At 40.7% G+C, this 26,472-nt stretch overlaps 1 protein-coding gene across 1 annotated transcript in view; it reads left to right on the top strand.

The window, feature by feature from the left end:
- Positions 1–26,472, top strand: part of LOC105878806 (phospholipid-transporting ATPase IB-like) — a 128,778-nt gene that overhangs the window by 44,547 nt on the left and 57,759 nt on the right. Inside the window, exons 15-23 of the mRNA XM_076009393.1 lie at positions 958–1,033; positions 2,041–2,146; positions 2,711–2,793; positions 4,048–4,097; positions 6,783–6,852; positions 10,786–10,870; positions 12,003–12,142; positions 17,152–17,290; positions 19,836–19,900. Coding sequence (XP_075865508.1) covers positions 958–1,033; positions 2,041–2,146; positions 2,711–2,793; positions 4,048–4,097; positions 6,783–6,852; positions 10,786–10,870; positions 12,003–12,142; positions 17,152–17,290; positions 19,836–19,900 — 814 coding nt within the window. The remainder of the gene's footprint in view (positions 1–957; positions 1,034–2,040; positions 2,147–2,710; positions 2,794–4,047; positions 4,098–6,782; positions 6,853–10,785; positions 10,871–12,002; positions 12,143–17,151; positions 17,291–19,835; positions 19,901–26,472) is intronic.

Here is a 26,472-nt window from a genome sequence, read left to right as displayed (position 1 = left end):
GCCCTCATTTTTCCTTAGAAATCATTCAGACAGAAGTGTTGGTAACGTAAGGAACTTCAGGTTATAGACAACATTCTTTTCTACTTTGCCCTTTTTCTTTTCTCTACAACCAACTTTTGTTAATACTGGAGTATTAACATACAATCCCGTAGCTCTCTCTTGTCTATACTTCAAATGGCAGTTTCCAGAAGCTCTGCTGGATAGATCTTCCCCAGTATTCAAAGAACCTAGAACCTAGCCTTTAATTTATTGCTTTTGTAGTTACTCTGTTTCAAATTACTCTGTAGTTTGCTTTTATAGTTACTCTGTTTCAAATTACTCTGTAGTTTGCTTTTGTAGTTACTCTGTTTCAAGTTACTCTGTTTCTTAGCACTGTGCAGTTTTTAACGCAAGTTTAGACATTTTCTTTTTTTTTTTTTTTTTTTTTTTTTGGAGACAGAGTCTCACTTTGTTGTCCAGGCTAGAGTGAGTGCCGTGGCGTCAGCCTAGCTCACAGCAACCTCAAACTCCTGGGCTTGAGTGATCCTTCTGCCTCAGCCTCCCGAGTAGCTGGGACTACAGGCATGCGCCACCATGCCCGGCTATTTTTTATATATATATCAGTTGGCCAATTAATTTCTTTCTATTTATAGTAGAGACGGGGTCTCGCTCTTGCTCAGGCTGGTTTTGAACTCCTGACCTTGAGCAATCCGCCCGCCTCGGCCTCCCAAGAGCTAGGATTACAGGCGTGAGCCACAGCGCCCGGCCAAGTTTAGACATTTTCAAATGCCATTTTGTAGCTCATGTCCTAGGAGGATGTATCATGTGACAGAATTTTATTGACTAGAGTTCTGTAAACTCTTTAAGTGTGATCTTCCTGAAAACAGAAGATGGGACTGTCTGTGACTTTTGATGCTTTTGACCGTTGACTGGAGCCACCATGAACGTTTTGTTAATCTTTTCCATTCTTCCTTATAGACAGACGCCTTCTTACGCCACAGAATCCTCTGAATTTGATGGCTCCCTATTACTGAATAACATTGACAATGGCCATGTAAGTCTGTTATTCTTATTCCAAGTTGCCACAGTAAAGCTCTCTAACTTTAAAACATATATGTGTCTTTCTGCAATGTATCATTCTCTAAACATAAAAAGAGAGTCCTGAAATTTTTTGATGTCCATATATAACAAGCAAGGGATTTTGTACCAATATTATGAGCTAAGCACTGAATTTATGAGTGTTAGTGAATTTAAAAATTATACAGGAACTGTTGCTGTGTAGCAAGCTAAGCTAAGACTGTCTATCTGCTTTTACACTATTTGGTTCTATCAAATGCTGCCCGTGTCTTCACTGATCTGCTTTAAGAGGTTGATGTACTTGATTTGAAATCTCAATCTTCTCAAAAATTAATCTTTTAAAGCATAAAAGATTTGTTTAAAAACCTTGCGAGGACTGGCGCCATACTTACAATAAAATCCAGACTCATCACCGCGGTCTTCTCTTCGATCTCGTTCTGTGTCGTCGTACCCCTTGCTCAACATGCTAACATCACGCTTGCCTAAACACTCCACAAGCACACGGAACTCTTTCCCGACTGGGGCCTTCGAGGGTGCGACGATTAATTCCCTTTGTCAAGTGTGTGCTGCCACCACTGCCAGCTCCACAAGCTGCCAGCTAACCTTTCTGTTTGGATCTTACTGTTGGTGCCGTCTCCCCAAGTGTCAGTCCCCGGGCGTCTGTCTAAAATAGGCCGTTCTCTTCTCTGTTTTTGTCCCTGTGTGTTTGCTCCAGCTTTGGGGAATCCCCTCTCCCCAGGGAGAATGAAAGCTCCAAGAGGGCAGCGTCGTCTTGTTCCCTGGCGTCTCCCTGGCTCCCACCCGTCCCAGGCCCGGCAGCCACGCCCAGGCCGGCGGTGAACGCACGCTGTGGTTTTGGGCTGGTGCCTGACTTTGTGCGAGCCTGCGGTTGGGACCTCGGCTGGCGCACATTGCAGACTACTGTACGTAACCCTCGCGTTGCTCAAGTTGAAAAAGATTCACCAGCTCTGTGCCTTTTTACAGCCCACAGAACAATACATAAAGGAATTTTTGACCCTGCTATGCGTGTGCCACACTGTTGTCCCCGAGAGAGATGATCACGACATAGTCTACCAGGCATCCTCCCCAGGTAGGCGTCGGCAGTGAGGTCTCCGAGGGGGCGGGCCCTGCCACTGAGCCCCTGCTGGCTGCTGCCACCCTTCTCCTGCCCTCGGGTTCTTACTGGCCGGGCGTTTGCGCTGCAGAGCAGCTCTGAGCCTCCCTACGGCTCCGGGGCTCCTGGGTCCCCAGCCCTACTAAAGACCGGGAGGGCGCTCAGCACCTGGGGTGCAGCAGTGTTGGGTGCTAACCAGTAGCAGGGCAGGGGTGAAGTCCAGGCCCCTGCAGCATTTTATGCACACGCTGTCAGTGGCTTTGAGAGCAAACAAGATCACAATGAAGACTAAGAAAGTGTTTCACTGGCAGCCTGGCATGATCACCTTAGCTCAACTGAAAGAGGCACGATTAACCATAATTCCTCTCTCACGAACAGTGTCTAGCACCTAGAAGGACAGATAGGTGCATTTGCATCAAAAAAAGCCAAGTTTTTAAAAAGACATGATATTTTAGTGCTGGAGAACGGCAGTCTGTATTAAATTAAATTCAGTGTTATACCTTTGCTCCATTCCTACTAATGCAGACTTTTTGTTGACAGATGAAGCAGCTTTGGTGAAAGGAGCAAAAAGACTTGGCTTTGTCCTCACTACAAGGACGCCGTACTCTGTCACCATAGAAGCTGTGAGTAGCACCCCAGCCACCTGTTGACACTTTACACGGGCCTGCTATTCCAGAGTTACAAGTATACAGTGGTGCCGAATGGGTGCCCTGCAGTCACAGTGCCTGGGACGCCAACCCGGCCCCACACTTCCCCGCCGTTATTCTCAGACATGTTCCTGAGCTTCTCCACATCTGTCCTAGTTTTCTCATTAAGCCTGTCATAGGGGTCCCTGTGAGGGTTAAACAAATTAGTGTCTATAACGTACTTGGAATTAGTGCCTGGCACATAGAAAGTGCACGATTAAAATGAGCTATTCCAAAGAGTTAAAATCATCAGAACTTCAGGAAAGATGCTATCTTTTTCCTATAGGAATTAACATGGTTCAAACTATTTTTTGGTGAGTTCTGTTATTGTGCAGATTATTCACTTTACTATATATAAATATATAATAATAATGTATATATTATTATATATTTATATATATATATCCTTGTTCTGCCTTGATAACCTCAAGTCTTTGATATGGGGAAGAAATTGAAGCAACACAAACATAGTGACCAACATGGGGATTTTTTTTCCCTAATAATAATGCTATGGTTAGAGATGTTTACTAGACATCGAGTCCTTGGTGGAAACTACTGATTAATTCATCTTTATATCCATGGTACCTGGCACATGATGACCTCTCGAATGAGTTAAAATTCTGCAGTGCCTTATTGGTGCTGCTGGGAGCTAGGAGATTCAGAAATTAAGTTCATCTTGGCTATAGGAAATCAAGAGGCTGTGACTGCAACTATTTAGAAAAGAATGCATCACTGCTGTAAAAACTTCACACATGGCACGCTGCCTCTGTCCTTATTTACCCTCTTCAAGTTGCCTAAGCACCGAGGGTTTCATCTGACCAGTGCGCTGTATAGCAGAGGGATGGGTCTGTTCCCCCACTGCCGGCCGCCGACCGTCCCACTCACTGCGTGCACCCCAGCTGCCTGGGAGCGTTTAGCAAATGTCTCCACGGGGCCAAGTTTAGATTGCGAAGAGAGCTGCGTTTGTCCTGAACCGGCGCTCTTAGAAACACTCGTGCGGTGCTCGGGTTGCAAGCAGCGCTCTTCCCAGAGGAGGGTGCCGTCCTCTCGTCAGGCTGGCAGAGAATTTATATTTTGAAGATGGGTATTGGGAGGGTGACACTTCTTTGTGACTACTAGGGTAGTGAATGATTTTGCGAGACGGATGCTTTTTTTCCCCAGGTAAGGATATGTTGTCTTATGTTCCTACAGATGGGAGAAAAATACACTTTTGAAATTCTTAATGTCCTGGAGTTTTCTAGGTAAGCTGCCTTTGCATAAAGTTCACGTCTTTCCCAGGGCAGTTTCCATGACTAATGAAATTGAGATTTGTCGACACACATCAAAACCCCAGCACGGAGTCACGAGACTCTAGTCAGCCTCTTCCTTGGAAGCTCACCTCCGCTCTCACCTCTTCAGGCCTCATTAGGCCAAACTCCCCTTTGTAAGCTCACCTGGGCCTGTCCTGTACAGCACTTGTCCCGGTCACGGTGACGATTCTGAATTAGCTGTCTTGCTAACTAGACTGTAAGCTCCGGGGGTGGGGAGGGGGTGGGGGCAGGAATCACTCACTGTTCTAGGATCACAGTGGCCGAGATGGCTGCCCGTGTATGCGGGTCATAGTGCGAGGAGGCAGACACTGGACAGACAAGGTAACAAGCAGATAATTTCAGGCTATGATGAGCGCCATAAAGAACATCAAACCGTACGATCCGGCGGAGACAGACTGCGGCGCTCTTGCTGGTGGAGGTTTGAGACCTTTAGTTGGCTGGTCAAGGAAGGGGAGATCGGGGCTGGAAGCTGGCGGATGGAAGGAGGCAGCTAGGGGAAGACGCGGGGGGGGGGGGGGGGGGGGGAAGAGCACTCGGCCGAGGCAGCAGCCAGAGCCTGGCCTGAGAGCGGTGGGGCTTGGCTTCGGTGCAGTGACGGTGACTGGGCTGCAGGGGTGGGGAGAGCAGCCCTTGGTAAATCTCCCAGCAGGATCTTTCAGGGTCTTCGTAGTGTAGGGTGAGGAATTTGGTATTTTCCTAAGTGTGTCGCAAAACCATCAGAAGGCTTTAAGCAGGGCGGTGTTATGTGATTTCTGTTTTTAAGAGATCACCATCTTCTCGGATGTGTTGTTTTACTTGCTGTAGAGGTACCACGTATGAAAGTGATAAAGAACAGAGTGTCTTTCATTCTTGAGTTTGTAATACTTTAATTTGTTTGCCAGCTGGCTACTCAGCTGTGATCATGTAGTTATCCGCACTTCTTACTTCCAGTGTGCTCATTCGTGTCTTTGCCGATGCTTCTACCAGGGAATGGCAGGAAGAAGGAGAAGGCAGGGTACCCGTTTCAGTCCACTGGTAGCCTGACTTTGAAAAGAAATGTTCAGTTGCTAAGTTTAGAGTCAGTAACTGAAATGCGGTTTACCGTTTAACGGACCTCTTCTTTCCCTGGGTACCTGTGTCTCACACCACAGGTGAAAATTATATGTAAAGTTTCTCAGTGGGAGAAGTTCTTGCTGCCTTTCTACTAATCATTTCCTGGAGCATTTGGGTACCTGCTCCGTGTTAAGAACTGTGCTAGAGAGAGGAGCTTTTCAATCGACATGAAGGCATCGTCCTTGCCCGGAGGAGCTTGCAGTCTAGAAGACACGGTTATGTGCAAAAAAAAAAAAAAATGTGCTAGGCAGGGTCTGGTAAGATATAAGTACGGGAATACGTCAAGTTCTAGGTGAGCACGGAAGAGGTTACTCTGACTGAAGACTTTTAGGAAGGCTGTGTGGAGGAGGCTGCATCTTTGGAGGACAGGCAGGGTTCGAGCAGGTAGGCATGGGAGCTGGGAGCGGGACGCCTAGCTTAGGAAGAGGGCGTGTGGGCAGGGATGCAGCAGAGGAGAACGCGCGCGGTGCAGGGGCTAGACAGTCCTCCGGTGTGGTTGTGCTCTGTGCGGCACTCAGGTCTGTGGGATATGAGGAGGGACCAAGAGGCTGAGGACTTGAAGGTTACTCGTAGGGTCTCCTGAAATGTCCTGCTAGGGCACGGAGAGCTGTCGGAGGGTTGGGAGGAGGATGGAGGAGTGTTATCTCTGGCAGTGTGCTTTGGCAGGGTAGGGACAAGGTGGAGAGGGGAGATCGTCGAGCCCGTTTGGGCTGTTAAGTCAGGAAAAGTAGCAGTGAGCTTAAGGTCTGTCTACGACAGTAAACAGAAGAAGAAGACAATCTGGGGGACTTCGAGACAGAACTATGTATGAAAACTCTGTGGCATCCAGCGAGCAAGTGTCTTAACATCTCTGTGCAGCAAAGTGTGGATGCGAACGTCCACTGGATAGAATGTGGTGAGGACCGAGCAATGCCCGGAGCCCAGGAAGTTTTCCTCTTTCCTCATTCATTTTTTTTTTTAATGATCATATTATATATGTACAATATGTATTATATAGTATATGATGTTATATATAATATACATTGCATATGTGTAAGATATATAATATTATATAGTATATAATTAATAATAGTAATAATTATATATTATATGAAATATGTTTTATATAATACGACAAACATATTCTATAATACGACAAACATATTCTATATTATGCACAAATATATGACCGTCATGTATTTGCATTATATTATCCATATAATATTATATATATATATATATAAACACATGTACTACATATTATATCTGTAGTTGTGCTAATAAATGCCACGGAAGCCAGGAGAGTACCCGAGCGGTGGCAGTGGGTGAAGGCCACGGGGATTTGTCGTTAGAGTCCTACTTGAGTGGAGACGTGCAACTGAAGGAATACGCTGACCTTTTTCACAGATTACCAGCTGAGGGCTCTGACTACTGGGATTCTTTTGACGTTGATTTTTTATGTGTGTGTGTGTGTGTGTGTGTGTGTGTGTTCGCATCGTGTACTGAAAAGAATAGAAACTAATGCTGTGTTTCCTGTTGTTGTAGTAACAGGAAAAGGATGTCCATCATCGCCCGGACGCCCGAGGGCAAGCTCCGGCTCTACTGCAAAGGGGCCGTAAGTACTGGGACCCGTTACTCGCGTGAGCTCGCTCTCTCTGTGCTCCACGACGGGTGGGAAGCCTTTCACAGCTTCTCAATACTTTCAAATGGTGTCGCTTTTTCTCTGCTGTTGCCATCGGTTGTTGACAGCATCATCCAAGATGGAGAAGTTCATTTCCGGGTAGCCCAGAAGCTTCCCCAACAGTCGAAGCCTTCTGAAATTTTGGGGTGGCGCACCCCAGGAGGCTCTTTGTGCTCTAGTGTTGGAGAGAAGTCTGCTGTCACTGAGTTGTCTCATTGGATGCCAGCGATTACACAGCTGGTGCCAAGGATTCGGAGCAGGGATTTTGGTCCCAGTTGCCAGTGCTTGATTTGATGGGTCTCAGGAATTCGCTTTTACCTCTGTAAATTCTTTTCAGAAACACTTACGCATTTGTCCACTACCAGGTGTAGCGAGCTTATGGGGGTGTAATTGAGGCTTACTGAAGTAAGATAAACTGCGCGTATGAAGGTGTGCAATTTGATCAGCTCTGGCCCTGATCTGCTTCCTGTCACTATAAACCACTGATCTTTTTACTGTCTCTATAGATTTGTCTTCTCCAAAATGTCAGGTAGTTGGAGTCATACAGTGTTCATACATTTACTAAAATTTTATGTAAATGAAATCATATGGTATGTATGACTTTTTGTTTGGCTTCTCTCACTCATAATTATTCTGAGATTAATCATGTATCAATACTTCCTTTCTTTGTATTGTTGAGAAGTATTTCTATTTTTTTTTTTTTTTTGAGGCAGGGTCTCACTCTGTTGGCTGAGCTAGAGTGCAGCGGTGTCATCAGAGCTTACTGTAGCCTCCAACTCCTGGGCTCAAGTGATCCTCCTGCCTCAGCCTCCCACGTAACTGGCACTATGTGTGCACACCCCCACGCCTGGCTAATTTGTATGGTTTTACTGCAGTTTGCTTATTCATTGACCTGTTGGTAGAGATTTTGCTTGCAGTTTTGCATAATGCTTTTATGAACATTTGTGCGCGAGTCTGCATATAGACATTTGGTTTCCTTTCTCTTGGGTATGTATCTAGGAGTGAAATGGCTGGGCCCCATAGCAAACGTATGTTTAACTTTTTAAGAAACCACCAAACTGTGGTTCTATTCTTACCAGCAAGCTCTGTCAGTGCTTGGCATGGTTCGTCTTTTTAATTTTAGCCATTCTGATAGGTGTATATGTCACTGTGGTTTTAATTTACATGTGCATTTAATTTACATTCCCATGCTGTGACTGATGGTGAATAATTTGCAGTTTGAGGTGGGGGTTCCCCAAGACCATCCCTGTTGTTTGGAGATTCATGTGAGTACGAATCCTCGTACTCACACTTTTACAGCAATGTAGTAAAGACATACAGCCGGACCGTAAGGTAAGAAGACACGGCCGAGCCCGGAGGAATCCACGTGCAGGCGTCCCAGGGAGTCACACAGGGAGATTTTATGACGGTTTCGGGAGCTGGTTACCAGCCAGATTCCTGGAAGCCAGCCAAGGACCAGCCTTGCCAGTAGGTGTTTCTAAGCATGGCGGTCTCCAACCTGCGGCGTTAACTTTCTCAAACTCTAGCCATACATTTCTTTGGCATAATGTCTGTTTAAATATATCCCCATTTATAAAAAGACTTTATGTTTTAAAGCAGTTTTAGTCTCACAGAAAAATGGAGAGGAAGTTACAAAGATTTCCCACATCCCCTCCCCGCCCCCCCAACAGCCTCCCCTCTATCAACACCCCCCGCCGGAGTCCTGCGTCTGTTGCAACCGATGAACCTACACTGACGCTCCATAATCACCCCAAATCCGCAGACGGCATTAGGGTTCACTCTTGGGGGTGCATTTTCTGTGGGTTTGGATAAATGCAGAATGACAGGTACCCGCCATTATGGTCTCATACAGAATATTTTCACTGCCCCCAAAAATCTCGTTTTCTACCTATTCATCCCTCTCTCCACTCGGCCCCTGGAAACCACTGGCCTTTTTTACTGTCTCCATAGTTTGCCATTTCCAGAACGTCAGGTTGTTGAAATGATACAGTATGTAGCCTTTCGAGACTGACGCGCTTCACTTAACAGTGTGCATTTACGGTTCTGCTGTGTCTTTTCATGGCTTCATAGATGAGACCAACACCGTGTCTCCTAACTACTATGGGTCACTGGGCTGACTTTCTTAAATTATGAGCTTTTCCAGTTTGGCTGGTGGGACTAGGCATCGTATGTACCTCTGTGTGAGCCCCAGGAACTGCTACCTCTAATTCTTTCTAGTGCTTCTTTCTCTGGAATCTGACACTGTCTCTATAAGCATTGATCAGCACTCTGCTAAATGCTTGAGAGGTTCTGCTTCTCTTTGGAGTTTTCTCTTTCTGCAGCCTCTTCTCTTGGCACTCTGCCCTGGGAATTCTAGTTTTCTGACCTTACTAGGATCTCGACTCCACCTCCTCAACTGAAAACTTTGTCCGCTGGCCTTCATCTGCCTTCCTTCTCCCTGCACCTTGGCCTGGAAACTCTCTCGAAACAATACGCTGGGCAATCAGTGGGCTCGCCTTACCGTTTCCTGTCTCTCAGGCATCACTGTCCTTTGCCGCCTGATGCTCTGTAGCTTGAAAACCACTGTTCCCTATATTTGATCTGTAAGTACACATCCTGTCTCTTACCCGCTGGCCTCTACATTTATGTGTTTTAGCCCCTCTCTCTCTGTTTCATATCTAGCATCTTGGTTGTGAAACTCAGACCCTTTGGACTCACCAATCCACTTCATAAAAGCTTTGGGGAGCAATGTGGCCTTCATCAAAATTTTTGCATGAAAGTTGGAGGGAGTTGATATAGTTTATATCTCAGCCCCTCATTTCCAACAGCGAAGAACTTAAAAATCCATGCTCAAAATTTCGGAAGCATGGCTCCACCACCATTCTCAGCCCACCTTTCCTCTTCCCGCTCCTCCGTGAAGGCGGGGTGGGGGTGGGGGTGGCACAGCAGGCTCTTCCGCTCCGCACCTTCCACCTGCACGTGCCAGCTTGTCTGAGGCTCAGCCCGGCAAGTGTCCAGCAGGTGTGACCCAAGCTCCTGAGGGGGCGCAGCAGGCATTATCGGACCCGGGACCAGCCCGCCGATGTCTCCCAGCACCCCCGTCCCAGCTCTCCCCTCATCGTAGAAAGAATCCTATCAGAGTATTTATTCCAATACTTTGCAGTCCTCACAATACTAGCAAATTGGTGCGTAAAAGATTCACCATTTTGCTACAAATTTATAATGGTATATATTTTTTTATTGCGTGTTAGTTTTATCATACCATGCAAGGAAACAAAATACATTTTTTTTGTTTGTTTTTCCTAGTCTCAGAATAGTACAGGAAAGTACTTTGAAATAGTAAACTCTACCTGAAATATATAGAAGGAAATTCAAGTTAAGGTTTTCTCTCTCCACTTTGTTCTTGACCAATGGCGGTTCTTGTCTTGTCTGTTGAAGAGAGACCGCTCGCACTGGGACTGCCTAACGCTTCTCGAGGGTTGGAGAGCTGGCTTGCCTTTGAATCACACAGGATGTGGCATTTGACTCTTCTCATTATTTCAGCTAGGTGTGATGTTTAATAGATTTTGTTTTTTATTTCTTTGATACATGTGAGGATACATAAAGCAATGGCATCTCACGTTTCTCCTCCCTGCTTTTTGGTCTTCTCCAATATGTTTCATTTGTAGCATCAGACTTAGTTTTCTCTAAAGTGACTTGACCAATTCATACTTTTTAAAGCTTATTTCCAATTCATTCTGGACTTGAGTTTTCATTGTGTTTTCATTTCTCAAACTCATTCCCACCTATTAGATATAACTATACGATTGCAAAGCAGTATTTAGAATTCTGCCTAGAAGGCTTATATAAGATGTTCATCAAAGGGAATTGTTTTTTTTTTTTTTTTAGGATACAGTGATTTATGAGAGACTTTCAGCAAGTTCTCTGTTTGTGAAGGAGACATTATCCCATCTAGAATATTTTGCCAGCGATGGTAAGTAAAAATTGTTTGGAATCTCATTCCTTTTGGAAATGCCTTTCTTAAATGTTGAAATTACAACCTGAATATGGCCACTGAGGCTCGTTGGGCACATAGGCGGACAAGAGGGTAGCTTGTTTGCATACGTGCCTTTGTAGTGCCTTCTGTTTGCTTAAATGCAAATGGTTTCCCAAACAAATCCTGGTGAGACATTATTTATTACATTGTTTTCCTTTTTCCCCCTCTCTCCAGCAGTGTAGTTCATAAGCTGATGCTTCATACAGACACACGTGTCCAACCTTAAAGTACGGGTATTATGTAAGGTTGTGCATTGGGCCTTTTATTGCTATCTTAAAAATATAGATGTGCCATAGGCAGGTCGCACCAGGTAGAAACATATAGGCACTATATTATAACTGAACACAGAAAAAGAACAACAACTTCTGTATCTCTCATGTAGAGAGTTAATTTCTAGGGAATCCACAAGACTTTTGATATTTTGTAGGAGTTAGCCTAAAATATTAGAGTACGGATTTAAAATGTTTTAAAGTCCTTGAAAAATAGAATTTAATTTTCTGTGGTTTTTGAGATTATTTGATAAGTGACTAAAAAAACTGAACCCTTGTTCATTCTTTTATTCATTGAACAAGGTGTTATTGAGCATCTACTAAGTGCCATGCACTGTTCAGAGCCTCTAGGACGGCAGTGAATAAAACGCAGGAAGCTCATGCCCTGAAGGAATTCGCCAATAAGTAGATACCTTCGGGTAGTGCTATGTGCTAGGAATAAAAATACAGCGGGATAAGTGAGCAGAGAGTGATTCTGTGCTCTCTCTACAGGGTGGTTTAGGCACAGGCTGCAGGAAGGAAGGTGGCACTGTGTCACTTTCCAGGGGAAAGTATTCCAGGGAAAGGGTAGTAGCGACAGTGCCTGAATCTGGAAGTAAGAGGACCAGCTAGGATGCCACAGCAAGTGACGAGCAGCAGGGAAGAGAGAGCAGAGGATCCAGGGGCAGACTGGATAGGGCCATGTGAATAACTTCACATTTCCATGAAGTTTAAAATGCTTTTGAATTTCATTTTCAAATGTTCCACTTCTCCCTGATCACTGGTTGCGTGACCAAGCCATACTATGTTCTTTCTTGCAGGTCTGAGAACTCTCTGTATCGCTTACACAGATCTAACTGAGAAGGAATACAAACAATGGCTAGAGAAGTATAAGAAAGCTAGTATAACGTTACACAACAGGATTCAAAGAATGGAAGAATGTTACGATATCATCGAAAAGGTAACATAGCCCCCTCTACATGCCAAGATAAATATGTGAAGGAAATCTACTTATTGATGTTTTCATATCTTAATGTAATTATCAAAGCTGAAATTTGGGGCCTTTTCTCTTCAGGAGTATAACTCTGTCTTATCACACTGTGAATTCATAAAATGTTTTTATAAAATATTTCAAAATATTTCTCTGTCTTCTGAATCATATCATAATCATTTCAGTCTTATAGTCTTTTTTTTATAACTCTTTTCAAAAGAAATATGTATTCATTATAGAAAACTCATTTCAAAAGAAATATGTATTCATTATAGAAAAACAAGGTGGAATAATGAATAGAATAATAATGAACGAATAATAGAATGAGTAATAATAATAATGAATAGAATAGAATAATGAACATCTGTAATGTTGGGCTAATGACTTCTTAAGTTCTAGCATGTACGTTTCCAATGTCTTCTCTTCTCTTTATATATTTGCGTTGCATATGTAATATTCCATTGTATATATTTAACACGCACACACTAATTTTTCCAATGAAAATTAGCATGTTCTATGCAGACCGCTTGAATTATAAATCTTTCACTTAATAAGTTGAGAATTTTTACATATTATTGAATATTCTTATATGTTATCTTTCTCAACCTAAATAACAGAGGGAGGCTTTCTAAGAGAAAATGCTACGTATTCAGGAATAGGACACTGCAAGGAACATACATGTGCCATAGTGAACTATGTATGTATTCAGGGAGGTAAAGGAAAACAAATATTAAAGAAAAAATGAGAAGAATTATGTAATTATCTTGAGATAATCATTCTTGGTTACAAGCATCAATAATAAGGGTGATACCCTCTGAGGTTGTACAGGCAGTTGGTGGGCAGAGGCTCATGCAGAAGTATTTTTTTTTGGTAAGGTTGTGATGGTTGTGCAAGGTTGTGCAGTTTTTTGTGGGGTCTTTCGTGGTAGTTTTTATCAGTATTTATCCACTAGAATAGCCTTTCTTAGCATTATTTGTCAGTGTTGGTTTTTTTTTTAAAAAACAACAACACAGTGACTCCGTTTTGATTCTGACAACTTTCCCATTCTGTAGGTTGTCTGTTGCTCTCTTGATTACTTCCCTGGCTGTGCAGAACTTTTTAAATTTAATCAAGCCCCATTTAGGTATTTTTGTTGTTACTCTAATTGCCACTGGGGTCTTAGTCATAAATTCTTTGTCTAGGCTGATATCTAGAAGAGTTTTGTCTATATTTTACTCTAGCATTTTTATAGTTTCATGCCTTACATTTAAGTCTTTTATCCATCTTAGGTTAATTTTTGTGAGTGGTGAGACATACCAATTCAATTTCATTCTTCTGCATGTGGCTATCCAATTCTCCCAACACCATTTATTGGATAGGGCTTCTTTTCCCCAGTGTATATTGTTGTCTGCTTTGTCAAAGATTAGTTGCCTGTATGTGAGTGGTTTTATATCTGGATTCTCTGTTCTGTTCCACTGGTCTATGTCTCTATTTTTGTGCTATTAGCATGCTGTTTCTGTTGCTATAGCCTTGTAGTATAATTCGAAGTCTGGTAATGTAGTTATAGCCTATTACTATACAGGACCTGATTGATGTGTTGGTAAGGTGCGGGGAAAGGGAGAGTGTTCTATGGTCCCACAATTAGCTCTCAGTTGTTCAGTAAGTCTGAGTTGTGTATTTCCTTTCCCCCACATCAAAGTCTAGAAGGAGCCAGAGATGGATGTTTTCCTTTCTCCAGATTGGTAGGCTCTGCTAAATCCAAGTTTGTAAGGCTGTGACAAAATAGTTTCTCTTGAACACAGGCCTCTGTGAGGAGAACAGAATAATCTAGGTATATTTCAAAATGGTTACTTTTTTGCTCCCTCTGCCATAAACTGGAGGGATTTTTTTCCTCTGGTCTTCACAGTCAGAACATGATGGGGCACCTGGAAGTAAAATTCATGAAAGCATGGAGCTCCTCCAAAACTGAGCACCCCCAGAATGTTCAACTCTCAAGCTAGTCCACCCCGTGCTTCTAAGCAGTTCACCAACTGCAGTTCGAATGTTCCCGTAAGTGCCACTTCCAGCAGCAGGCCTCTAACCCCTGGGCTGTGGTTCTAGTAAGCTGAAACTCTCGGCGTCTGTCTCTCTGTCCAGCGATAAGGGCAGTAGTTTGTCCTGTGCCCTCAGATCTCTGATGGAGCTGAGAAGAGTTGTCAATTTTAGCTTATTCAGCTTTTCTTCTCGTGAGTGTTGGAGTGACAACTTCTGAGCCACTTATGTGTTGGATCAGGAAACTGTAATGACTTTGCCCATTTTCGAACTGGGTCATCTCTTTACTGTTGAGTTGAAGGAGTTTTTTTTTTTTTTTTTACATATTCTGGCTACAAGTCCCTTGTCAGCTGTATAATTTACAAATATTTTGTTCCATTCTCTAGGTGATCATTCACTTTCCTGGTGATGCCCTCTGATGCACAAAAGTTTTTAATTTTGATGAAATCTGATTTCTTTATTTTTTTGTGTATTGCTTATGTCTTGGTGTCATATATAGGATGGCTATATCTAATCCAGTGTCACCAGACTGTATTTCTATGAATTTTTCTAAGAGTTTTATGGTTTTATAGTTTTAGCTCTTATATTTAGGTACTTGGTCTATTTTTAGTTGCTTATTATATAGTGTGTGAGATAAGGTTCTAACTTTACTCTTTTGTGTGTCAATATCCAGTTTTCCCAACATCATTTCTGGAAGGGACTGTTCCTTTCACATTGAGTTGTCCTGGCACCCCTGTAGAAGTCAGTTGGCCACAGTTACAGGGGTTTATTTCTGGGATCTCACTTTTATTTTATGTCTGGACATATGCTAGTACCACACTCTCTTGATTCCCGTTGCTTTGTAGTAAGTTTTGAAATCAGTAATTGTGGTATATCCACTTTCTTCTTCTATTTCAAGATTGCTTTGACTATTCTGTGTGCCTTGAAATTCCACATGCATTTTGCAGTCAGCTTGTCAATTTCTACACAGTAACCAGCTGGAATTCTGATGGGGATTGTGTTGAAGCTATAAATTAATTTGGAGAATGTTGTCATCTTAACAATATTCAGTCTTTTGGCCTTTGAAAGGAGATGTTTGTCATTTATTTACATCTTCTATAACTTATTTCAACAATGTTTTTTAGTTTTCAGTGTATAATTTTTGCACTCCCTTGGTTAAATTTATCCCTAAGTATTTTATTCTATTTTAGTGCTATTATAAATGGATTATCTTCTTAATTTCTTTTTTTTTTTTGAATTGTTCATTGAAGGTGTATAGAAATACAAATGATTTTTGTACATTGTTCTTGTATCCTACAAGATTGACAAATTCATTTATTAGTCCTAATAGGTTTTTTTTAGAGTATTCTTTAGAATTTTTATACACACACACACACACACACACACACACACAAGATCATTCATATATAAATATGTTTTTTTCCTTCTCATTTTTTATTTTGGGTACCTTTATTTCTTTTTCTTGCCTAATTGCCCTGGCTAGAGCCTACAAAAATATGTTAACTAGAAGCAGTGAGGGTAGACATCCTTATCCTGTTCATGATCTTATAAGGAAAGCACTTAGCCCTTCTCCATTAAGTACGATGTTCACTGTGGGTTTCCCGTAGATATCCTTTATGAGGTTCAGGAAGTTCCCTTCTATTTCTAGTTTGCTGGCTGTTTCTATCCTGATAATGTTTAAAGCACTGTTTTAAAAATTTCTGGAAACATAAATCATCACTAAAAATACTTTCTGATAGTTGTGGGAAATTTTATATTAAAATTCAAAGTTTTAGTATAAAAATATCTTTAAGATATTACAGCAGATATGGGACAAAAATGGTAGCAGAAATAGGTGTTTATAATAGGATTAATTTGTCTGAATATTTAGCATTTATAAACATTCAGCTTGTCAATAAAACTAAAAATGTTATGGCTATTTGAAAGTTTTAATTTATTAGTTATATATGATAGTATTTCAATTAAATTATTTTGATTCTAATTATCAGCATTGAATCAGCTTGCCTTATATCTTAATTTCACTTTAACAATTGATAAATGTAATATAAAATACTCTTAAACCTTTAGATTGTTCTGGCCTCTGGGAAACATAGTTCAGATACTCTGAGGTCATCTGGTCTATCTCTTTGTGCTTTACATGAACCCTTTTATCTACCACCAAACATCTGGATCCCTGCAGTGACAGGGAAATAATTCTCAATAGGAAAAAAAAAGTATAAAATAAATTATGTAATGAGTAAGAATCTTATGAAAAAATTGTCAAATTTTAATTAACGACAAAATGAAGGACCTAAATAAATGGGTGGGTATACACAGTATGCATTGATACCCAGTGACAATTCTTAAAGTAATGCAATGCAGGAATGCGTCAAATTCCCAGCAGGATTTTCACAGAACTTGACACATTTGAAAGTAGGAGATGGCCTAGGATTGTCAAGGTAATTTTTGAAGAATAACAATAAAGAGAGGTGACTTACCTGACTAGACATCAAGACTTATCTTAAAGTTACAATATTTAAAGTAACAGGTAGTGTTTATTGACTACTTATTACCTACTGGAAATTATTCCAATCCTTTATACATATTAACTCATAAAAAATTCTATGAGTAATTTTATTTTCCCCACTTTTACATTTTATAGATGAGGAAACTGAGGCACAGGAAATTGCTTATGGTCCCACATCTAGTCACTTACAGAGTTGGGACATGAATCCAAGAGCCTAGGTTCTTACTAGTCATGCTACACTGCCTCGCCCTGTGGCAAAATGGACCAACAGAAAGAATAGGAAAAACATTTTTTTGTGTGTGTGTGTGTGTGTGTGTGTGTGTATATATATATGACTTTGAATAATAAATTATTAGACTACAAAGCTTTTGTCAGTATTTCCTATATTTATTCCATCTTTAAAATGTTCATTTTTTTAAAAAAAATCTTTAGTAATTAAAAAAAAATCTCCAAAAACATCTAGGAATTTTTACTGCTTGGAGCCACAGCCATTGAAGACCGTCTTCAAGAACACGTTCCGGAAACCATAGCAACCTTACTGAAAGCAAACATAAGAATATGGGTCTTGACGGGAGACAAACAAGAAACTGCAATTAACGTAGGTAATAGACATAAAGAGAGCTTTTACAGATCTCATTGTGCACATATTCTAAGTATGTCCCAACGTCAAGAATGTACGGCTAAGCTTCTGTCGAGTAACTGTTTGGTGTCGTTGGAAGGATGGGGCGCAACACAACCTTGACGTCACATGGCAGGGGGTTTGGACACGTTGGCAACGCAAGCTCTAAATGTCTCCTTCCCATTCCTGAGCTACAGAATGCAGAATGCTAACATGAGTAATATGTTAGTTTCTTGTTCCCTTCCTCCAAAACTCGAAATCACCTTTTTTTTATTGCCCTACAGTTTATGTACCTACTTTTGCATTGTCTGTGTCTATTCATAAAAGTTTGACTATAGGTGAAAATATCCAGGTGGCTTTTATTCTTCCCTTCCAGTTTCCAATGTTGCTTCTTCCTGCCTTTATAGTCTTTTTCTTCTTCTTTTTTTTAAATCTTTACTGTTTGACTGTATCTTAGGGAATAGAAAAGGAGTTGAAAATAAAGTGTTAGCAGTAAATATGCAAATTTTGATGGTGAGAAAGAGTTGCAACTACTATTATTTCCATGATCATCCTGATATCCAGTTGTAGTTAAAGGGACATACGTGAAAAAGTGACTCTGTGTGTACTGGACACCTTTGAACGTCGCCTCCATTGATTTTACTTGACCTTCGCTCATTCCATGAACATTGAGCACTTGCTATGTGCCAGGAAATTCTAGGAGCTGGAAATGAAAAGCTAAATAAGAGTGTCTCTCTCTGCCCTCTTGGAATTTACATCCCAGCAGAGAAGACAGAAAATTATTAGCAAGCAGATAGATCAATGCATGTTGTGACACTATTGTGATGAGTGCAAAGAGCGAAAACAAAGCAAGGCATAGAGAAAGATAGAGGGGATGATTTTAGACGGAAGACCTGTTGAGGAGGGGACATCTGAAGCAGAGACCCAAAGGAAGAGAGGGAGCCAGCGCTGGGAAGGTCTCAGGGAAGAGCATTCCAGACAAGGAGAAGGGCAAACACGGGGGCCCCAGGGCGGGGAGATGCTCGTCACATTTGAGACGCCACAGAAAGGACAGTGTGGCTGGAGCCAGAGTAGGCAGGCCACAGCAAGGAACTGGTAGGGTTCTGGGCACCAGAGTGAGATGATCTGATTTATGCTTTAAAAATATTTGTTACCTATCAGGGGGGAACTAGACTAAATTGGAGAAGGGAGACCAGTTAGGGAGCCCTTGTGGAAGTCTAGACGAGAAGCGGTGGCGACTTATTCTAGAGCGTGATGAGGACTGTGGGAGAGGAAGTGAGCTTGAGACACACGTGGTGGGCTGAACTGTCAGCACTCATGGACGTGGGTGCAGTGGGTGTAGACAACTCTTTCCAAGAGCTTTGCTATGAAGTAAAGCAGAGAAATAGGGTGGTAGCTGGAGGAGAACATGGGGCAGGGAAGGGTTTGGTGTTTTTTTTTATTTTTTATGAGTTACTTAACCTCCCTAAATGTCAGTTTTCTCATCTGTAAAATGGGAACAATAATTGGGTGGTTGTGAGGATGCCTTGAGGCCACCCTGTGAAGAGCTTAGCCTGGTGACTGGTACTTGGTAAGTCCTCCGTGAACATTAGATATTAACATAACCATTAAGGACTCATATCAGGAGTCCAGCCATGATGTAGTCACTCATTTATCCATCTGATAATAACTGGATTCTTAGATATATTGCTATACTGGATTGCATCCATTTCAAGAAAAATGTTTAGTAACTGTGGTAGTTTTGGAAGAAGAAAGAAACTCTCTAATTTCTTAGAGCCAGGCTTGCAGACTCAAACACCTGGAAGAACCAGGCAGGATGGGAAAAAAAAGGAAATGCACAGAGGGGGTGTGGGGTGCACAGGGCGAGGGCTGCCCCCACTGAAGGGGCAGCTAGCACAGCCTTGCCTTGTGGAAGTGAGTGTCCACTGTGGGCACACGTTTGTAGTTTTTAAAACATACTCAAAGATTCTGTCTTGTGATGTGAAATATCCTGATTTATAAATGAAATGAGACTTCAAACATTCAGGTTGAAAAGTCATCTCATTGAATGTTCATGTTGAATGTTATTTTGAGAACTACGTAAGTTTACTTCTTTTAGTCATACCTAGAATTTTATTAGTATTCCAGGTGTAATACTGTTGATATAGCAATGTGATACAATGGAATTTGACTTCCTGAAAGACTTGGAATTATCATAAAGCATGAATCTAAAAGCTCATGTCATAGAAAGTTGATAAAAACTTAAATCTACAGACATTTAAAAATACATATTTAGCCATTACTTATTAATATATTCACCTTCCCAATCATTCCTATTTAAGTTGCTTATTAAGATTAAAATGAACCTACATTTTAATTCTTCTTCCCTCTACAACCCATTGCTTGGTCTTTGTTGATGGGCTACTGGGCTTTGAAATAGTCAGGAGAGAATGATAAAGGAAGAACATAAACAGATCATTTCTTTCTTTTTAATGTTCATAGAAGACATTAGGTCTTCAAATATGACATCTTTATTTTTCTCTTTCTAGCATATTCCTGCAAACTGATATCAGGTCAAATGCCTCGTATTCATTTGAATGGAAATTCACTTACAGTAAGTGATTTTTTAAAGGTATATTTAATATAAGTGCAACCCACTTGTTACTTGGGAGGTACCCATCTCCTTAAAATCTACATAAGACTGCCTTGAACTCCCACTGAAATCTATTGGAATGTCCTGGTTTTCTCCAATAATCTGCACATTCTATTGGTCTTCTGCCCTAGGCCACTGCTGGTTCCTGTTTCTTCCTGCCTCTCCTGAGTTCTTGTGCCCCACTCTGTGAGCCTAGTCCTTTGTCTCCTCCCTGGTGTCCAGCCAAATTCAGGACTCAGATCTGTGTTTTTAGTAATTAAAAAAGTGAACAAATCTTTGTGTATATAGCAGTTTTAAATCAAAAGTTTAAGTACATTGACAGCATTTATATTGCAAGAATGAGAAGAATTTGCAATCAAATATTGAAAATCCTTGCTCTTACCTAAAAGTTGAATGGCTACAGTCATTTTCTACTAAATTTTTTTTTTGGTATAATTTTCTTAGACTCACTTTGAAAGAATTTTAAACAAACTTCATTAGTCCTCCTCTGACACTCTTCCTTACTTAAACATTATAGCTCTGAGTTTCTGACATATAATTTTGCTTTTTTAAAAAAACTTTTTAATATATTTTTCAATAGGGTAGCTCTGCTGGCAATGAATTCCTTTAGTTTTCGTTTGAGAAAGTCTTTACTTTTCTTTCACACTCGAAGAAAAATTTTACTAGATATAGATTTCTAAGTTTGTGTTTCTTATTCGTTTAACACTCTAAAAATATTTTATTCCACTCGCCTCTTGACTACATGGTTTCTCAGGAGAAGTTTGCTGTAATTCTTATCTGTGTTTCTCTATAGATGAGGGTTTTTTTCCCTCTTGCTTCTTTCAAAATTTCCTTTTATCTTTGGTTCTCTGCAGTTTAAATATGGTATGTCTAGGTGTAAGTCTTTTGGTATTTATCTGAGCATACTGGGTCTGTGTTTTCATGTCTGCCATTAACTTTTGGAAATTCACAACTTTTGGAAATTCACACTGAAACTCTTCTGTCTGTCATCTCTTTCTTCTCCTTCCTAGTATTACAGTTATATACGTGTATATTATAACTTTTAAAATTTGTTCCACAGTTCTTGGATGGTCTGTTCTAGTTTTTCTAATTCTTTCCTCAGCTATGTCCAGCCTACTGTTGAGCTAATTGAAGGCAATCTTCATTTCTGTTACAGTGTTTATTTCTAGCCATTTCTTTTTATTCTTCCCTAGAGTTTCAATGTCTCTGTTTATATTGTCCATCTTTTCTTTTATGTTGCCTACATTTTTCATTAGAGTCCTTACCATGTTAATCATAGTTATTTTAAATTCACTGTCCGATACCTCTAAATTCTGTGTCATGTGTGAATCTGGTTCCGTTGTCTCATTTGCTTCTTCACATGGTGCTTTTTCTTTAGCAGGTTTTGTTGATAGCTGGACGTGATGGCTGTAGCAATAGGAACTGAAGTAATTTTGAAAACTTAACTTTAATTTTGAAATTTAATTTTGAAATTTGAACTTTAATTTTGAAATTTTGTGCTGATCTGGCTAGGTGTTGGGCTGTGTTTAATGTTTGCGGTAGCTGTAGATTCTAGAGGCTTCAAATTTTTCCAGCGTCCTTGTTTTCCCCCCCTGTTGTGTTTTGGACTTCCCTAGGAACTCCTCTTTAAATAGAGTCTGTGTCTTCCAGCTCTTTCATCTGAAATGCACCGTTACGAGGGCCCTGTTGGTGTGGTGGGGAAGTGTTCTATAATCTGATGATTTAATCTTGTTCTTTTAGTGAGCCTGAAACTTCAAAGGCACTTGGGTTTCAGCAATGACACAGAAAGAGCTTGGATCCACCATTCCCGTCCTTACAACGGCCCAGAGCCGGGTTCTTCTCAAGCGCTTCTTAGCCTTTTTTTTTTCCCTCCCCTTAGGTGAGACAGGGAGGCTAGAAGGGGCTGGAATTAGGCAAGTGCCCTTCCCTCCAAGAGGTAATAGGGCTCTGGTAAAGTCTTTAATTAACCTTGGAGATCACGCATTTGTTATGGAGAATGAATCTTTCAAAATGGTTACTTTTCCCATCTTCACAGCTGAGCCTTGAGGGGAATTCTTCTTGCCTTTTCGCTATGAAAACCTAGTGAGGTTCCTCAAGGAAAGATCCAGGAACATGTGTGGGGGCCTCCTAAGACTGCAGCCCAAGGAGTTTCTTGCTTTTATTCCAGTCCACACTGGCCCTCCGGCAATTCACCAACGTCACCACGTGAGTCTTCCTGCCAGTGTATGTCTCTAGCAGCTTCTGTTCCAGGGAGGCAGATATCAGCTGTGATTCTCTCCATGTACTTTTACCTCCAGATTTGGGGGTGGCAGTTTTCTTTCAGTTCTCCAGAGGGTACAGGAAAAGTCAATTTTCAGTTTGTGCAATATTTTTTTCTCTAAGGATTGGAGTGGTAGCTCCAAGTGCTTTAAATATAATTGCTGAAACCCAAGTAACTTGGTTCATTTTTTTTTATCTTCAATTTAAGTTTGTACAATGAATAGTATTCAAGTTTTTGAGAGGGAAAAACAGTCCTAAAAATATTATTGTGGTTTTTAGCATAGAGGTCTTACATGTAATTTGTTAAATTTATCACTAAGTGTTTTATGTATTTTGATGCTATTGTAAATGGGTTGTATCATAATTTAATTTTCTAACTGTTTACTGCTAATATACAAAAATAAACTTGGAATACTCCACTGCCCAAATCTTCCACTCTGCCACTGGCATGAGAGTCATTTATCTAAAATTTGGAGCTGTTAGAGGTTCATGTGAATTTTGAAGGAAAAATAGGTCAGGGTGAGAAAAATAATTTAAGGGAGACAATTCCCTTATCTTGAATTGAGTGATGAGTCTATCTTCACAATATACTTTTTGGAAACCTGATGCTCTGTTTTGCAGACATTCACTCCATTACTCTGTTAACTGTTTTAACATCTTTTAACTATTTTCCCCAAATCCTCTGACTTTTCTAGTTTGTTATTAGCACCCTTCTGTATTTTCCAACTGATGTGAATTCGTTCTTATTTATATGCTTTTTAAAACACTGCATTATTGAGAGATAGTTCACACAGCATATAATGCGTCTGTTCAAAGTGTACAATTCACTGGATTTTAACACAGTCATAGACGTGTGGTGATAGCTGTCACCACAGTCAACTTTAGAGCATTTTCATCACCTCTGAAGAAACTCCACACTCTTTAGCTATCACTTTCCTACCCTTCCTTCCCTTCACCCCAATCTACCCCTCCAACACCAATCTACTTTCTGTCTCTATGGGTTTGCCTGTCTGGACTTTCATGTGAATCAAATCGTATGATACGTTGTCTTCTGTAACTGGCTTCTTTCACATATCCACAACGTTTTCAAGCTTCATCTGTGTTCTAGCTGCATTAGTACGCCATTCCTTCTCATGGCTAAAGAATATTCTGTGCATGGTGGGTCACCCCTCTAGTCCTAGCACTTTGGGAGGCCAAGGCAGGAGGATCACTTGAGTGGGGGGATTTCGAGACCAGACTGAGCAACATAGTGAGACCTCATCTCTACAATAAATGGAAAAATTAGCCAGGTGTGCACGTGCCTAGGCAGGAGGATTGTTTGAGCCCAGGAATTTGAGGTGGCAGTGAGCTATGATGAAGCCACTGCACTCTACCCTGGGCAACAGAGTGAGACAAAACAGAGTGAGAAAAAAAAATTCTATTGTGTGGATATACCATATTTAGTTCATCCATTCATCAGGTTGTTTCCACTTTTTGGTACTTAATGCTGCTGTCAACATTAGTGTATTAGTTTCTCTGTAGACATAGGTTCATTTTTCTTGGGCATTGCTGTGTTGTGTGATAACTCGGTGTTTATTCATTTGAGGAGCTGTCAGACTGTGCCACAGTGGCTGCATGTTTTACATTCCCACCAACAGTGGATGAGGGTTCTGATGTCCCCACACCCTTGCCAATACTTGTTATTATTTGACTTTTTTTTTTATTTCAGCATATTATGGGGGTACAGATTTTAAGGTTTCAATAAATGCCCTTTCCCCCCCTTCCCCCATAAGTCTGAGTTTCCAGCGTGACCATCCCCCAGATGGTGCACATCTCACTCATTATGTATGTATATAACCGCCCCCTCCCCCCTCCCCCCTGCCCAATACCCTATTACTGTAGTACCTATGTGTCCACTTAGATGCTGCTCAGTTAATACCAGTTTGCTGTTGAGTATATGTGGTGCTTGTTTTTCCATTCTTGGGAAACTTCACTTAGTAGTATGGGTTCCAGCTCTAACCAGGAAAATATAAGATGTGCTATATCATCGTTGTTTCTTAGAGCTGAATAGTACTCCATGGTATACATATACCACATTTTATTAATCCATTCTTAGATTGATGGGCACTTGGGCTGTTTCCACAGCCTTGCAATTATGAATTGTGCTGCTATAAACATTCGAGTGCAGGTGTCTTTTTTGTAGAGTGTCATTGGATCTTTTGGGTAGATGCCCAGTAATGGGATTGCTGGATCAAATGGTAGATCCACTTGTATCGTTTTAAGGTATCTCCAAATTGCTTTCCACAGAGGTTGAACTAGTTTGCAGTCCCACCAGCAGTGTAGGAATGTCCCTCTCTCTCCGCATCCTCACCAGCATTTGTTATTTGGAGACTTTTTAATAAAGGCCATTCTCACTGGAGTTAAGTGATATCTCATTGTGGTTTTGATTTTCATTTCCCTGATCATTAGAGATGTTGAGCATTTTTTCATATGTTTGTTAGCCATTCTTCTGTCTTCTTTAGAAAAGTTTCTGTTCAAGTCCTTTGCCCACTTTTTAATAGGGTTATTTGATTTTTTCTTGCTGATTTTTGTGAGTTCTAAGTATATTCTAGTTATCAGCCCCTTATCAGATGCGTAGGATGCAAAAATTTTCTCCCATTCTGTAGGTTGTCTGTTTATTTTCATAACTGTTTCTTTGGCTGTGCAGAAGCTTTTTAGTTTGATCATGTCCCATTTATTAATTGTTGTTACTGCTGTGATTGCCTTTGGAGACTTCTTCATAAACTCTTTGCCTAGGCTGATGTCTAGGAGAGTGTTTCCAACATTTTCCTCTAGAATTCTAATAGTTTCATACCTTAGGTTTAAGTCTGTTATCCAGCATGAGTTGATTTTTGTGAGAGGTGAAAGGTGTGGGTCCTGCTTTAGCCTTCTACAGGTGGCTATCCAGTTTTCCCAGCACCATTTATTGAAAAGGGATTCTTTTCCCCAGCGTATGTTTTTGTCTGCTTTGTCAAAGATTAGATGGCTATATGAGGATGGTTTTATATCAGGATTCTGAGATCTGTTCCACTGGTCAATATTCCTATTTTTGTGCCAATACCATATTAATTTAATTACTACAGCTTTGTAGTATAGTTTGATATCTAGCATATTAATACCTCCCATTTTGTTTTTGTTGCCTAGAATTACTCTTGATATTCGGGGTCTTCTTTGGTTCCATACGAAGCATAAAATTATTTTTTCTATATCTGTGAAGAATGCTGATGGGATTTTAATAGGTATTGCATTGAATCTGTAGATCAGTTTGGGTAGTATAGACATTTTAATGATGTTGAGTCTGCCGATCCATGAGCATGGAATGGATTTCCATCTGTTTACATCCTCTGCTATTTCCTTCCTCAGTGTTTCATAGTTCTCCCTGTAGAGGTCTTTTACCTCCTTGGTTAAGTATATTCCTAGGTACTTTAATTTCTTTGTTGCTATTGTGAAGGGAATTGAGTCTTCTCAATTAGATTGTTGTTGGCGTATATGAATGCCTCTGATTTCTGTGTATTGATTTTGTATCCTGAGACTTTACTAAATTCATTTATCAGTTCCAGGAGTTTCTTGGTTGAATCTTTGGGGTTTTCTAGATATAATATCATATCATCAGCAAGTAGTGAAAGTTTGATCTCTTCTGCCCCTTTGGATACCTTTAATTCCACTTTCCTGTCTGATTACTGTAGCTAGGACTTCCAGCACTATGTTGAATAGAAGTGGAGATAGTGGGCAGCCTTGTCTGGTTCAAGTTCTAAGTGGGAATGCTTTCAATTTTTCCCCATTCAGTATGATGTTGGCTATGGGTCTGTCATATATGGTTTGTATCATTTTTAGGTATGTTCCTTCTATGCCTATTTTCTTAAGTGTTTGTATCATGAAAGGGTGTTGAATTTTGTCAAAAGCTTTTTCTGCATCTATTGAAAGAATCATGTGGCCTTTGTTTTTGCTTCTGTTTATGTGGTGAATTGCATTTATAGATTTACGTATGTTGAACCATCCCTGCATCCCTGGTATGAAGCCCACTTGGTCATGATGGATTATTTTTTTGATAAGCGTCTGGATTCGGTTAGCTAAGATTTTGTTGAAAATTTTTGCATCTATATTCATTAGGGATATTGGTCTGTAGTTTTCTTTTTTTGTTGCATCCTTTCTTGGTTTTGGTATCAGAGTAATATTCGCTTCATAAAAGGTGTCGGGGAGGTTTCCGTTCTTCTCGATGTTGTGGAATAGTTTCTGCAAGATAGGTACTAGTTCTT

The sequence above is a fragment of the Microcebus murinus genome, chromosome 13, assembly GCF_040939455.1.
Source record: "Microcebus murinus isolate Inina chromosome 13, M.murinus_Inina_mat1.0, whole genome shotgun sequence".
NCBI lineage: Eukaryota > Metazoa > Chordata > Mammalia > Primates > Cheirogaleidae > Microcebus > Microcebus murinus.
This window is presented reverse-complemented; position numbering and strand designations above follow the sequence as displayed.